General features: G+C 38.9%; 1 protein-coding gene across 3 annotated transcripts in view; it reads left to right on the top strand.

Moving 5' to 3' along the window:
- Nucleotides 1–12,717, top strand: part of fnbp1l (formin binding protein 1-like) — a 39,824-nt gene that overhangs the window by 23,764 nt on the left and 3,343 nt on the right. For 2 of the 3 annotated variants that reach the window (XM_056773077.1, XM_056773076.1), the window contains exons 3-14: nt 2,772–2,822; nt 4,161–4,308; nt 4,404–4,466; nt 5,129–5,233; nt 5,375–5,503; nt 5,746–5,892; nt 7,995–8,198; nt 8,577–8,729; nt 11,372–11,481; nt 11,644–11,776; nt 12,028–12,122; nt 12,545–12,684. In XM_056773077.1, the coding sequence (XP_056629055.1) occupies nt 2,772–2,822; nt 4,161–4,308; nt 4,404–4,466; nt 5,129–5,233; nt 5,375–5,503; nt 5,746–5,892; nt 7,995–8,198; nt 8,577–8,729; nt 11,372–11,481; nt 11,644–11,776; nt 12,028–12,122; nt 12,545–12,684 (1,478 nt within the window). The remainder of the gene's footprint in view (nt 1–2,771; nt 2,823–4,160; nt 4,309–4,403; nt 4,467–5,128; nt 5,234–5,374; nt 5,504–5,745; nt 5,893–7,994; nt 8,199–8,576; nt 8,730–11,371; nt 11,482–11,643; nt 11,777–12,027; nt 12,123–12,544; nt 12,685–12,717) is intronic. The other variant, XM_056773078.1, reaches the window with a different exon arrangement.

Here is a 12,717-nt window from a genome sequence, read left to right as displayed (position 1 = left end):
TTCAACTTGTCAAAGACATATCACTTAGCATTTCTCTGCTCGAACCACCCCCCTAGGGTTCGTATACGTTTCGGAAAGTTTTTTTCTGAAATTGCCTTGTAACAACTTTTCTTAGTCCCTTATTGGATCATTCTTCTCGAAAAGCACCCCCATGCGTCAACCAGCAAGAGCAGGAAAAGAGCAGGCCCACTCGTCACCCAGCGATAGCCCGCCCATCAATGCGCTTCGTTTGTCGTACTGAAGTTTTGCTGTGTTAGTTCACTGCATTTCGTTGAGGAATGTTTTATAAACTGTGGATATAATGCTGGATTTGGAGATTGTTTAGATGGTGCAGTCCCAGTGCTGAAAGATGCCGGACATGAATGGCACACAGTAAGTGAAACTGTGCCAATGTCTGTTTTTTGTTGGCCACCGGCGCATACGTGCATTATGTAAGCAACACAAATTTATAGTGAATACAGAGTAATCCCGGGATAATGTGATGTATTGTGTGCTCCTGCTCTAGTTCCGCCCCCGCACACCTTTTGGGGCGCGTCGGAAATAATCCGGAAATAATCGTTCAGCTGTATCTTTTATAAATTTGATCAAACTAAAGACTCTTCGAAGATACAAAGTATGCAGTACTTCTCTATAGGTACACAAGATTAATATAAGATTTGCAGATCCTGCGTTTGTAACCTCCGCTTTAACAAAAATTACCTCCCAAAAATTCTGCCAGGTGATGTAGTTTATCGGCCTAAATGTACTTTTGTATTGACAACTTGCACCATAATAATATCATTTTGATAGGCTTAACAAGAGCGTCCTTCTCGATCCATGTTATTGATTTTTCTGATCGTTCCCTGATGAGGTAATGTTGCTTAGGGAGTCGATGTGATGGTGAGAGACACGTCAGTGGTCATAAACAACACGGCACTGTTTCCCCTGCAGGTTCCACGTTGTAAGATTTAATGTGAGATCAAACTATGAATGGGACATGCTGTGAAATCGCCACAGGACATTGCAGCTGGGGCCTTTTCTCTCTCTCTTCTCTCTCCTCTGCTTTGTCTTCTCACCTCTTCTCTCCTGATCTCCATTTCTCTCCTCTCCTCTCTTGGGATCCATATGTCTCTGTAGACATTCTGTTGTTGCCTAGATACGGTTATAGAGTCGCTCCTCTTCCCCCTTTTAAGTCTCATTGAGATTTGGTGTAGTACCACACATTCATTCTAGCTGACCGATCCCACACTGCTCTCTAACCCCCATGAGACGCGGCCAGTTACACATGGCAACACCCAGACTGTGTTTTCTCTCAAGAGCTGACATGGCGAGGAGTGAAGGGAGCTGATGTACATTATTCTTGAATATCTGCATTATTGTTATTTTGTATATTAAAGGGAAAGTTAATCCATAAATGATAAATATGTCATTTTTTTATTCACCCTCATGTTATTATTAAACCTGAATGACTTTCTTCCGGAAAAGATGATATTTTGAAGAAAGTTGGTACACAAAACCAATGCAAGTAAATGGGGCCAGTTAACAACATTCTCCAAAATATCTTCTTTTGTGAACTGTAGAAGAAAGAGAGTCAGACAGGTTTGAAATGACAAGAGGGTGAGTAAATGTGTCTCGTTTTTTTGTGAACTGTCACTTTAAATTACATTATTTTGGATAGCCAGCCTTCTTTCCCTGATAGGATTTAAAATTGCTTTATAAATTAATTTCAATAACTGTTTACTATTCGATTTGATTAAAGTCCAACTCTTTCCTTTAAATAATACCAGAATCGAAAACTATACAACACAAAAACCAAATGTAAACATATGCGGTACATTGTGTGCATTAAAGAACATATATTACATTATCCTTAATATTACATTTCATGCCGTGTGTAATGTAACAAGGTAGACCAATCACAGCAGACTAGACCGTCTGACCAATTAGATCGGAGTAGGCTGACAGAAAGGAGTGAATAAGATAGATGAATCGATCGTTGAACGTCTGTCAAAAATCATTTGAGAGTCTGTCAAGAAGTAAGTTAATAATTACTGCAAATAAAAGTGTTTTTACACCGTACATAAACTTGTTGTTGGACACTCCATGAACCAAAGTAGGACCTTAAAAATCACAAATTATTTAAAAAAGGTTTAAAAGGGGATGTGGCATGAATGAAATATTGTTTTCTACTCCCGTACAATATACTGTTGTAATGAACTGCTCACTTCAGCAAGATCTGACATTGACAGAAGAATATAGTTCTTTTTGAGAAGTTATCCGAGTATTAATCATACCCAAACCAATGACAGGGGAAGTGTCTTTTTGTTTGATCTAATTCATGAAGTGAATTTGAGGAACCTAACTTACAGGAAGTGACAGGCATCATTTATGCAGGTCAGTGGGGTGCGGGTTGAGGAAGGGGGTCCTTTCACTCCCCTTGCACACTAAACGGAGCCCCCTCAAGAGGGCATGGCAAAGTGCAGTAGCAGAGCGTCTCAACAGCTCCCACATAAGATTCGTCTCGCCGTTCTTCCCCTGAGTTTATATTGTGTGGGACGAAGGGAGGGGAAGAGGCATTAGCATACCATCACTTTTTTGGCCTGTTTACCATGGCCTACTTACATTTTCTGATGCAAAAACCAAACATGCGTTAGACAGACTGTTGTTTTCCCTTCAGTGCTGTACAAATTGATGTAGTTTTTAGAGCCCTGATGTTGATGTTTTTTTTTCATCTAGGAAAAAATGTGAGAAAAATCTTATGCATTTTAAATTGTTATTTTGTTTCCCAACAGGAATCTGGTGAAGAAATACTGCCCCAAACGCTCCAAAGAAGATGAGCCCCGGTGAGTTGAGCTTCAGGCAGTGACAGAAATGGAAATAAGTCAAATATTTTACATTTCACCTACTTTAGAAATTCGTCCGATTTCTTAATATATTTCCATTTAAATATTTATTTCCTGCTATTTTACATTGTTCTTTTCATGATGTCTTAAAATATGTTTAAGCTGATAATGACTTAAATGATTTAAACATTAAATAATTAAGTTAAATGATAACATTTGTCTTCACCTTTTGGCTCGGCATGTTATGTTTGTGGTAGGTTTATATGATAAAGAGAGGTTGGGAATGGGGGGTGAATGTTGGGTGTCAGCACAGGATCCTCCCACGTCCTGTAATGAATTCCATTATACAGGAATAATTTCTCTTGCCGTGTTTCTGTCCCGGGACATTCTTCATGCAGTGTACAGACAGCTCGCTGATTAGAACTCGACACAGGAGGTGGGGGAGCTCTCCCAATGCAAGACCCCCCCCCGCCCCCAAAGAGAAGATACAAGCCGCCTGAAGTGCTTATGAAGGAGGGATTTTTAATATAGTGAGCTAGTCATGGCTCGCAGGCTGGCCTTTGGTCAATATCAACATACGGATAGACTGAAGTCTGTGGGTCCCCGGTGGCCGTGAAGGCAACCTGAGGAGATGCTGTGCGTGTGTGTGTTGTATGTTAAAGCCATTTCATTGTTATAAAGGCATAGACAATGGGATCTTTCAAAATCTAAGCAATAAAATGTCTCATGTTTGAACCAAGAACTTAGTTGAGTTCAGGTCTAGTGATCATATTAAGATGTTAAATGTTTTCTGGTACTCATATTTGTGGATTTTTTGTTTGTTGCATTTCACGGTCTTTTTGTGATTGATTTCCTTAATGTTGCATCATTTTTTTGGTAAAAATAAACCATAATCATTTGTTAAGCAAGTACATAAAGAATAAGTTTATCAAGCTGTCTATCAAACTTACCCCCTTTGCTATAGAAAGCTTATTATTATTATGATTTATAAGTTGAGCTGTCTGGTACAGTTTCATGGAAAATGTCTGATGACATTATTTGACTTCAGCTTTCACGAAGATAAGTGCATGAAATAGTGTGTTATTTTAAAATATAATTTGGGGATATAAGATATTCATATTATAATACATGAAGATAATGTATTAATACTTAATAAAATATGAGTCTAATTAATAGAAATACATTTTTAATTTTACAAAAACATTTCTAACATTTGATTTCTATTACCGCCAATGCTTTCGACAGAGAACGCATGGAAAACAGCTTTTTTCCCATAATCCAAGTTTATTACATATACATTCTATATTCATCATTATCTTGTTTTATGTCGTCCTGTAGGTTCACTTCCTGTTTGTCGTTCAACGCCATACTGAACGAGTTGAATGACTACGCGGGTCAGCGAGAGGTCGTTGCCGAGGAGATGGGGCACAAAGTATACGGGGAACTGATGAGATACTCACAGGACCTGAAGGGAGAGAGGAAACATGTGAGTGACTATATACGCCTGAGCTTGAATGCAGTGATGCTTTGCTTTGGGTAAGAGATTTTATTTTTAATTCCTTTCTCGTGTCTTTACCACAGCACCTTCAGGAGGGAAGAAAAACCCAGCAGTATCTAGACCAGTGCTGGAAACACATGGACAATGTGAGTATTTTGAGGTTTGGGACGGGAAAATTAGCAGCACATGAATGCAAAGTTTAATGTATTGCTGATGTACAAGCTGGAGTTGTGTCCCTAAATAGTGGGTGACCGATTCACAACCTCTCCTCCAGCTGTGACCTGGGATCCAGATGTCTGGTTGTGTGTGTGTGAGCACAAAACAGAAGAAAGTGACAAGCTGTTGGCACCGATGCAAACCTTCCTGTGGCTCACTTATGTTATCAAGCTCCCTTTTTCCATTCTGTTTTCCCCTTTTTCTCGGATTTGTACCCTTTGCTGCATTCCTGCATCTTGTAGGTTTCCTGCCTGTCAGTGCGTCTCGTAGACAGCAAGGCTAAAGTATTTTTGCAGTTTTATGGTTGCTGCAGACTGAGGCCAGCAGCAGCTGAATCTGGCGTTGAGAACTGGCGTGTCGTAATCGCACAGCTATTCCTCTTTCTTACACTGTCACAAAATGAAACACAGATGCTTTGGAAGCCATAACGCCTTACTCCTCTTTTGCATGTATGCTTGTGTGAGTTTCAGTATCTGTTGTCACCAGATCAAGTCCTGTGCGATTTACAGACGATACAACCATGTGGTTGCAGTGTCATAGGAATGACATCCCGTCTGTTTTGACAGCTCATCTTGTTTTCTTTATTTCACAGAGTAAAAAGAAGTTTGAGCGAGAATGCAGAGAGGCAGAGAAATCACAGATGATGTACGATAGGTTAGACAATGACATCAACGCCACAAAGTCTGAGGTGGAAAAGGTAGTTCATGTGTTCCTTGGTTTATTTTGTACAGTTGCTGTCTTGAGTGTAACTGACTAAAACCATTAGAAAAACCCCAACACTCTCGGATTAAACTCTCGATGTGTCAGTAATACAGATGGACCATACGTTCTGTTTTAGGCAAAGTCCCAGCTGTATCTAAGACAACACATGGCGGAGGAAAGCAAGAATGAGTACGCCGCCCAGTTACAAAACTTCAACAGTGAGCAGTGGAAGCACTTTAACGTGTCCATCCCTCAGATATTCAAGGTGAGACTGTCTGCTTTCTAAATAACTACTGCTTCCCCAAACCTGCTTTTATTTCCTGTTATTTAGTATTTTTCATTATTATTTGTAACTTTAAACAATTTGATTGAAGTGGGAGCGATTTTTATATTCTACAGGGCTTTTGATTGGTCAAAAAAATATAGTGCATAATGACTGATCAGTATTTTTGGTCTATGCATCATGTTTTGAAATTTTAATATCCTCATATGTCCGTGTGTTTGTAGAATCTGCAGGACATGGATGAACGTCGGACGGTCAAGCTGGGCGAGACGTACCGGAGTTTTGCTGAGGTAGAACGAAGAGTCATTCCCATTATCTCCAAATGCCTGGAGGGCATGGTGACCGCCGCCAAAAATGTGGACGAGCGCAGGGTAAGTGCAAGAACACACAGCGTACGTTTCCACAAGTAACAAATTAAGCGCCATTATGAATTGAAGGGAATGTACCGTGCTTCCGACTGAGGTCATCTTGCACCGAAGGAATTTCTCGGTAGCTATGGTGCAGTTCACCAGCGCAAAAATGGCTAGTGGGAGTGGACGGTTGAGGAAGGAGAGGAAAACATTCATTTCAATGATCCTGATGTTTATGAAAAGGTTACTTGTGGCGCCACAATGGAGGTGACATACACCTGGTGTTTTTCATTTTCTTTCTAAAGGTCAGCGGGGAAGTCAGAAGAAAAAATTCTCGGCATAAAGGAAAAGTTCCTCTTTTGTTTTAATCGTTTATTCCCCCTCATGTTATTAAAAACCTATGTGACACAAATAGTTCATATTTTTGACACGGAGTACATTATTTTCTTGGCTCGTCTGCTTTTCATTCTGTCTTTCTGTCCTCTTATTTCTCCTCAATTATTCCTTACCAATGGTCACTACTTTCAACCAGCAAAGAACCATTCGGCGTTGAGTATGACCCGTTTCTGTGTATGCTTTTGTTTATGACCTCACTTTGTGTTGTCCGGGGACTTCCTAACGGCCTCTGCAGAAAAGCTTGGGTCAAATGAGCCTCATTGAGACTCTTAAAGTGGTAAATTGAAGCCAGTTCTTTCGTAATGAGCACCACACCCTCGACAAATACACTCTCAAACTGTTTACCATCCTTCATCGTCATTATTGAGATATGAATGTCCATATAATGCCTTTTCAAGCCATAACAAAATATGAGTGCTGGCCTAGGGCTGGTAGTGTGACACAGTTGTTAAAATGATGAGGGCTGGTAACCAGTCGAATTGAAATTACTTGACCACATTTACCTAATAGTTGTGTCTGGATCTGTGCATGATTCATACACACAAGTAAAAAATAGTCTTTGTAATATTAGATTAAAATAACCTGCTCGGGGTTTTCCTGACATGTAAAATGTCATTTCCATGACAATCCCTGAGGCCAACAGGCTTTATGTAGGCATAGAACGTTTCATTGGGTACGCGCACACCTTGACCCTCATTTAACTTCCAGTTTTGTTTGGTAAGTTTCTAAAAATAAAACTATTTATATTTTATGTCATTTATGTTAATATTAATTTGTTGAATGGGTCCTGTAGTTCGGTTGCACTTAAACAAACCGTATGGTACATTGATGTCTAGTGGTTGAGCTTGGTTTCGTTGTCTAAATTCAAAATATTGGAGAGACAAGTTTAGCCAAGTAACGGTTCTTCTCGGTTTCTTTTGATTGTAATCAGAAACAATCTACAGGCACTCTGTTTGTGAATGTGTACCCCATGGTTCAGTTGGGGGTCACAAAAGTGCGCATGTGCAGTAACGTTTGTTTATGTTGTTAAGATGATTCCGTCTTTAGACCGTTTCATCGGACGCGCGTGCACGCCTGACACCCAGTTAACTTCCGGTTAATATAACTATTTATATTTTATTTAATGTATTTTAATTTGTTATTATTTTACTGTATAATCATTGTATTAAATAAACGATTTGTTGTATTTTGTTGTATGTTTATTTGATAAAATAACAATTTGTTGAATTTGTCCTGTAGTTTTGACGTGTGTTTAAAGAAACCGTATAGTTCATTGACATCTAGAGGTTGAGCTTGGTATAGCAATCTAGTTTAGAATATTGGAGAGACAAGTTGAGCCATCCAATGGTTCATCTTCTTTTGCTTCTTATCAGAAATAATTTATAGGCAATATATTGTTTTTGAATGTGAACCGGAAGTAAACTTGGTCATGCGTTTACGCAGTAACGTTTGTTTATGTTGAAACCGTCTATAAAATGCCCTTTTCAACTATCTAGTAAATTCCCATAATGTGGACAATGTCACTTTTTTCCCAAAAAATGTAACGGTTGTATATTTTCAGTATTGTTGCAAAGGTTAGCTGAGTCAGAGTTGCGTATTATGTGAAAAGCACAAATAAAGGTGCGGTGCAAATTTGGTTGTAGTTATAGTTTGTAAAGAAACAAAAGGGAGTGTGTAGACTGAATGAAATGTGTTAAAAGATTAAACCTGATGTCATCCTCCCGCAGGATTCTGATATCGTGGTGGAGTCATTTAAGTCGGGATTCAGTCCCCCTGCTGAATTCCCATTTGAGGATTTCAGTCAGAACATCCAGAGGACGGGGTCAGACAGCACCATTGGGACCCCCAAAAATGAGGGAGGCAAACCAGACCCCAAACATGCCATCGGCAGAACCAAAAACAAGCTTTGGCTTTTTGGGAAGAAACCCAAGGTAAGGTTTAGACACACTTTTCATTGTCACCTCTTAAACTTCTTTCTATTTTAAGGCTTGTTTGCTCAATAGGTAATAAAATAAAAACCGTAGTCAATGCTAGGATTTTTGAGTTTGTGAGTTAATGCCACAGGGTAAAACTTGAACTTCTGCTTTCACACCTCTACTGCTACAAGCTGTCTGACCTTTATTTCTTTTTTGAGAGGGTTGCTTCATGTTTTTTGTTCCTTTGAAAGTAACTTTTAAGATCGAAACTTGCTAGGAAGCAACATTTATATTTAGTGGTCTTTGAACTAGCTATTCATTAACCACCATTGTTTTGTTTTTATTTGTTAACATGTTTGGTTATAAGCTCACCTAAAATCTTTGTCGTCCCAGATTCCCCCAACCATTCCTCCCCCTCCCCGTCCAAGTTTTCCCTCCGGCCCTTTCCAGTCTCCCAAATTCCCTACTGAGCGGATAACAAACCGCCTGTCTGAAATGAAAATCTCAAAATCTAAGATCCAGTCCTTCCGAGCTGTGAGAAGAGGGGTAAGAGTCGACCTGTGTGGGTTTGGAGTGGCTTTTAAGTTAGCTGAAGTTAGAGCTTGCGCTTGAGCCGGTTTCTCTCACCCAAGGTGTAGCTCATTCCTGCACTTGAAAAAATTGGACTGATGAAAAGTGTTTTTTAAATCAAGGAATGAAGCTTCATCTGGGTCCGAAGAACTGTGCTGCTTATTTTAGCTTTGGGATTCAAATAACTCTGGAAATTGTTGCGTAATGCGGTATAACGTGGTGGAGGGGTGTGTTGGGTGGATGTTTGTCTTTTTTAAGATGTTAGAAGCTAATGTTTACTTCTAAAGGCACTAAAGGTGCTTTCACACGGCAGTGATTTAATAGATTTAGTCCATCAAAGCTGTATCCTCCGCCCTTCTCCATAGCTAAACATGTTGCATCATGTTTCTGCACATTTTCAAAGGGTTTAAATGTTTTTGCGCTGAAAATGGTGTCTGCCACTCGTGTTGCCTCAGATTCCTTTATTAAAAGTTTATTGTAAATCACTGTCAGTGCGAACATCCCTACAAAAATTCTTGGAGACGGAAGCGTCGGGAAGAGATCGACAGATGTGATATTTGTGCATACATATCTGGGAGTTTAGTCTGGGAAGTCACAGATCGCGTGTTGAAGATCCTGAATGAAGCTTAAACTCTTTTTGGGAAAAATAGCCTATTGTTTGTGTGTTACATGCCTACACGTATACAACTGATTTTTTTAGCAAAATATTATCAAAGTAATATTTAAACATCTGCACAGAGTACCAGCCTGCTTTTCCACAAAAAGAAAAGTGTTAAAGTTGAGAGAGAATACATCCGGACTCTCATCAACATTTAACATTTATAGACAGCTGTTCTGAAATCTCACAAGCTTCAGCATTTATTTCATTAACATTTTCTATATGTGTATAGACGGTTACATTGGACACTGGCCCGAAGTTACCTTCCAGTCTTTTTGTTGATCGGTCTGGCTAGTGGTTGTTAATATAACTATTTATTTCAATCAATTTATATAAATATTATTTAGAACAATATTTTATTGTATAATTGTATATAGACAATTTGTCTTATTTTATGTATGTTAATTTATTAGAGAAACAATTTGTTTAATGGGTCGTGTATCTTTGTCGCATTTAAGTTTAACCAAGAAACGTATCTTCTACTGGTAACCCAAAATTATTCTGGCTAGACATACTTTTAACTTGCTAGCTAATGTAATGTACTTGTTATTTCGGTAACACTTTCCTAGAAGCATGTATGTATAATGTATTATAAAAGTAGTTTTAAAGAATTGTAATGCAGCTTTTAATGCATTGTAATATCTTATGTATTAACTGTAATAACAATTATTTATAACACTTAGCAATTCATCCTTACACTACACATTTTCTATTGGTTATGATTCTTTATAACTATATATAATGCATTACAACACACATTATGAAGAATTATAATGCATTTTACTCTTTAATACCTCTTTATAATGCATTATACATGCATGCTTCCAGGAAAGTTTTACCGTTATTTATTTTGCTTGTTATCAGATATGTACCGGAAGTTAAGTTTGGGCCTTATAAGTGTGTATGTGCAGTAACGTTTGTTTATGTTGTTCCTTTGTACCCGTCTATAGTCTGGTGCATCGTTGTTTGTGGTTATCTTAACACCCTGTTTATTGTCATCACCATAGATGACCTTTTCCAATAGTTGGTAAAAGAACAGCAACAGAATAGTCGATAGTATGGTTTAAGATACAAATGTTGAAATCGAAGGTTTTTGTGAGATTTCTGGCTGGTTCAGGTTAATGACCAGACTTCTTGTTTGCTGTATTAACCATATCATACTCGCATAAACTCTTAACTCATGGTGTGAACTTGGTCAGGGTTTTGACTAAAACCTGTCCTAATGTTATAAAAATCATCAGTGCACGTGACTGACTGGTTCTGACGAGTAATTTTCTTCTGTTCTTTTTAAAATGCTCTGACAATAACATTTACTACTCAGTGGTCGTTGAGACTGGTAAGTTTTTGGTCTTGTTATCTGCTTTATGTTTTCAAGACAAACCTAGGTGTGAGAATAGGTTTTGTGTGTTTAGTTATAGGACTGTTTTCGCATTAGCTCCCAAGTGCAGAGGATGCCTTGACTTCAACAGTAGTTTGTTTCATACAGCTTAAAGATGTCTCTTACAATGTGGGTTCATGTTTACAAACTTTCCTTAAATTACAAAATTGCAGTGTATGTGCAAACAAATGGGCCGATTAAGGGATGTGAAAGACATCTTTTCGGAGTGAATGTCTCCTGAGACCCTCACTTACTGTATGACGGAAGCTAGTTGAAAAAATGTTGCCTTCATCCAGCCTTTAAGGGATAGTTCACACAAAAAGAAAAATTCTGTCAGTTTATATTCAACCTGATGTCGTTCCAAACGTCTTTCTTCTGTGGATCACAAAAGAAGATATTTTGAGAAATGTCTCGGTAGGTTTTGTCTATACAATGGAAGTCAGTGGGGGCCAGTGTTGTTTAGTTACCAACTTTCTTCAAAATATCTTCCTTGTTGTTCTGCAGAAGGAAGTCAAACAGGCTTGGAATGACATGAAGATTTTGAGAATTTATATTTTTACTATTAACCTATGTTTTATACAGGCACCTACATTAGAGGATCTGAGCCACCTTCCCCCCGAACAGAGACGCAAAAAACTCCAACACAGAATCGATGAGCTGAACAAAGATCTACAGAAGGAAATGGACCAAAGGTAGATTGTGTAGATCCTGTATTGCTCACATTTTTTATTCTTACATAATATACTTTAGTCATTACTTACCGTTAACTAAAAAAAGTGTGTTTATAAAACATATAATCAACATACTATGTTTTAGATAATAATATTTAAAATCACAAATGTCCCCCGTCACAGAGATGCTCTCAACAAAATGAAGGACGTCTATGAGAAGAATCCACAGATGGGCGATCCCGGGAGCCTCCAGCCCAAGATTTCAGAGACCATATGCAACATGGAGAAACTCCGTTCAGAGATCCATAAAAATGAGGTAACCTTCCCAGAGGACCGGCTCATTGTTGCGGTCTTATAAGGAAGCACAGCCTCCAGGAACGTACATCTGGACAAATTTGAGCTGCAACAGCTGACCAACACTGTGTGCCAGCGACCCCTAGTGGAGGAACGAACAAAATCAAGATTCTGATTTGCACTCAATGCACTTTGATACGTTTTTTTAACCATTTGCTTGAGTGGATTCTTACAGTTATGTCATTGGAAACAACGTGCTCCTCTGTTTTTCAGAGTTGGCTATCAGAGGTAGAAGGAAAGCACGGTTCCCGCAGCGAACGACGGTCCAGTGCGGATGTGAACCATCACACTCCTCATGGCAGAGAGAGGTCTGCGTTTCCTGATTACATTATCTGCATTCTCAAGATACAAGGCTTGTAGTATGTCTGCTATACAGTCGTCTCCTGTGGGAGTCTAAACTGTTTGTAAAGCAAAGCTTAGAAGGGGCCGTTGAGATGTCCTTGCTGTTCTGCAAGATTGTTGTCTATGGAAATGAGGAGACGGTAAAAGGCACAGCAGCTGTGTTAACAAGACAGACGGGTGTCGGTTATGTCTTAAGGGACATTAATAGGATGTTCTATAGTTTTTCTTTGCAACATATGTTTCTATAATGTCAAATTCAGATTAGGGCAAAATGCTCAATTTGAAAGGTTTTGGATAAAAGCGCCTGCTGAATAAATCAGACAGTTGTATAGTTCGTAAACTATTATTACTTTGTTTATTGACGGATGTTTTCTATTTTCATTGGTAGTCCTGAAGGCAGTTACACGGACGATCAGAACCAGGAGCATCGGTCTCCACCTCAGCCCGATCCACATGATTTTGATGATGAGTTTGATGACGACCCGCTTCCTGCTATTGGCCACTGCAAAGCTCTTTACTCTTTTGATGGTAGGATAAAAACTTGATTGGGTTGTTTTACGC

The sequence above is a fragment of the Triplophysa dalaica genome, chromosome 18 (assembly GCF_015846415.1).
Source record: "Triplophysa dalaica isolate WHDGS20190420 chromosome 18, ASM1584641v1, whole genome shotgun sequence".
Lineage (NCBI taxonomy): Eukaryota > Metazoa > Chordata > Actinopteri > Cypriniformes > Nemacheilidae > Triplophysa > Triplophysa dalaica.
This window is presented reverse-complemented; position numbering and strand designations above follow the sequence as displayed.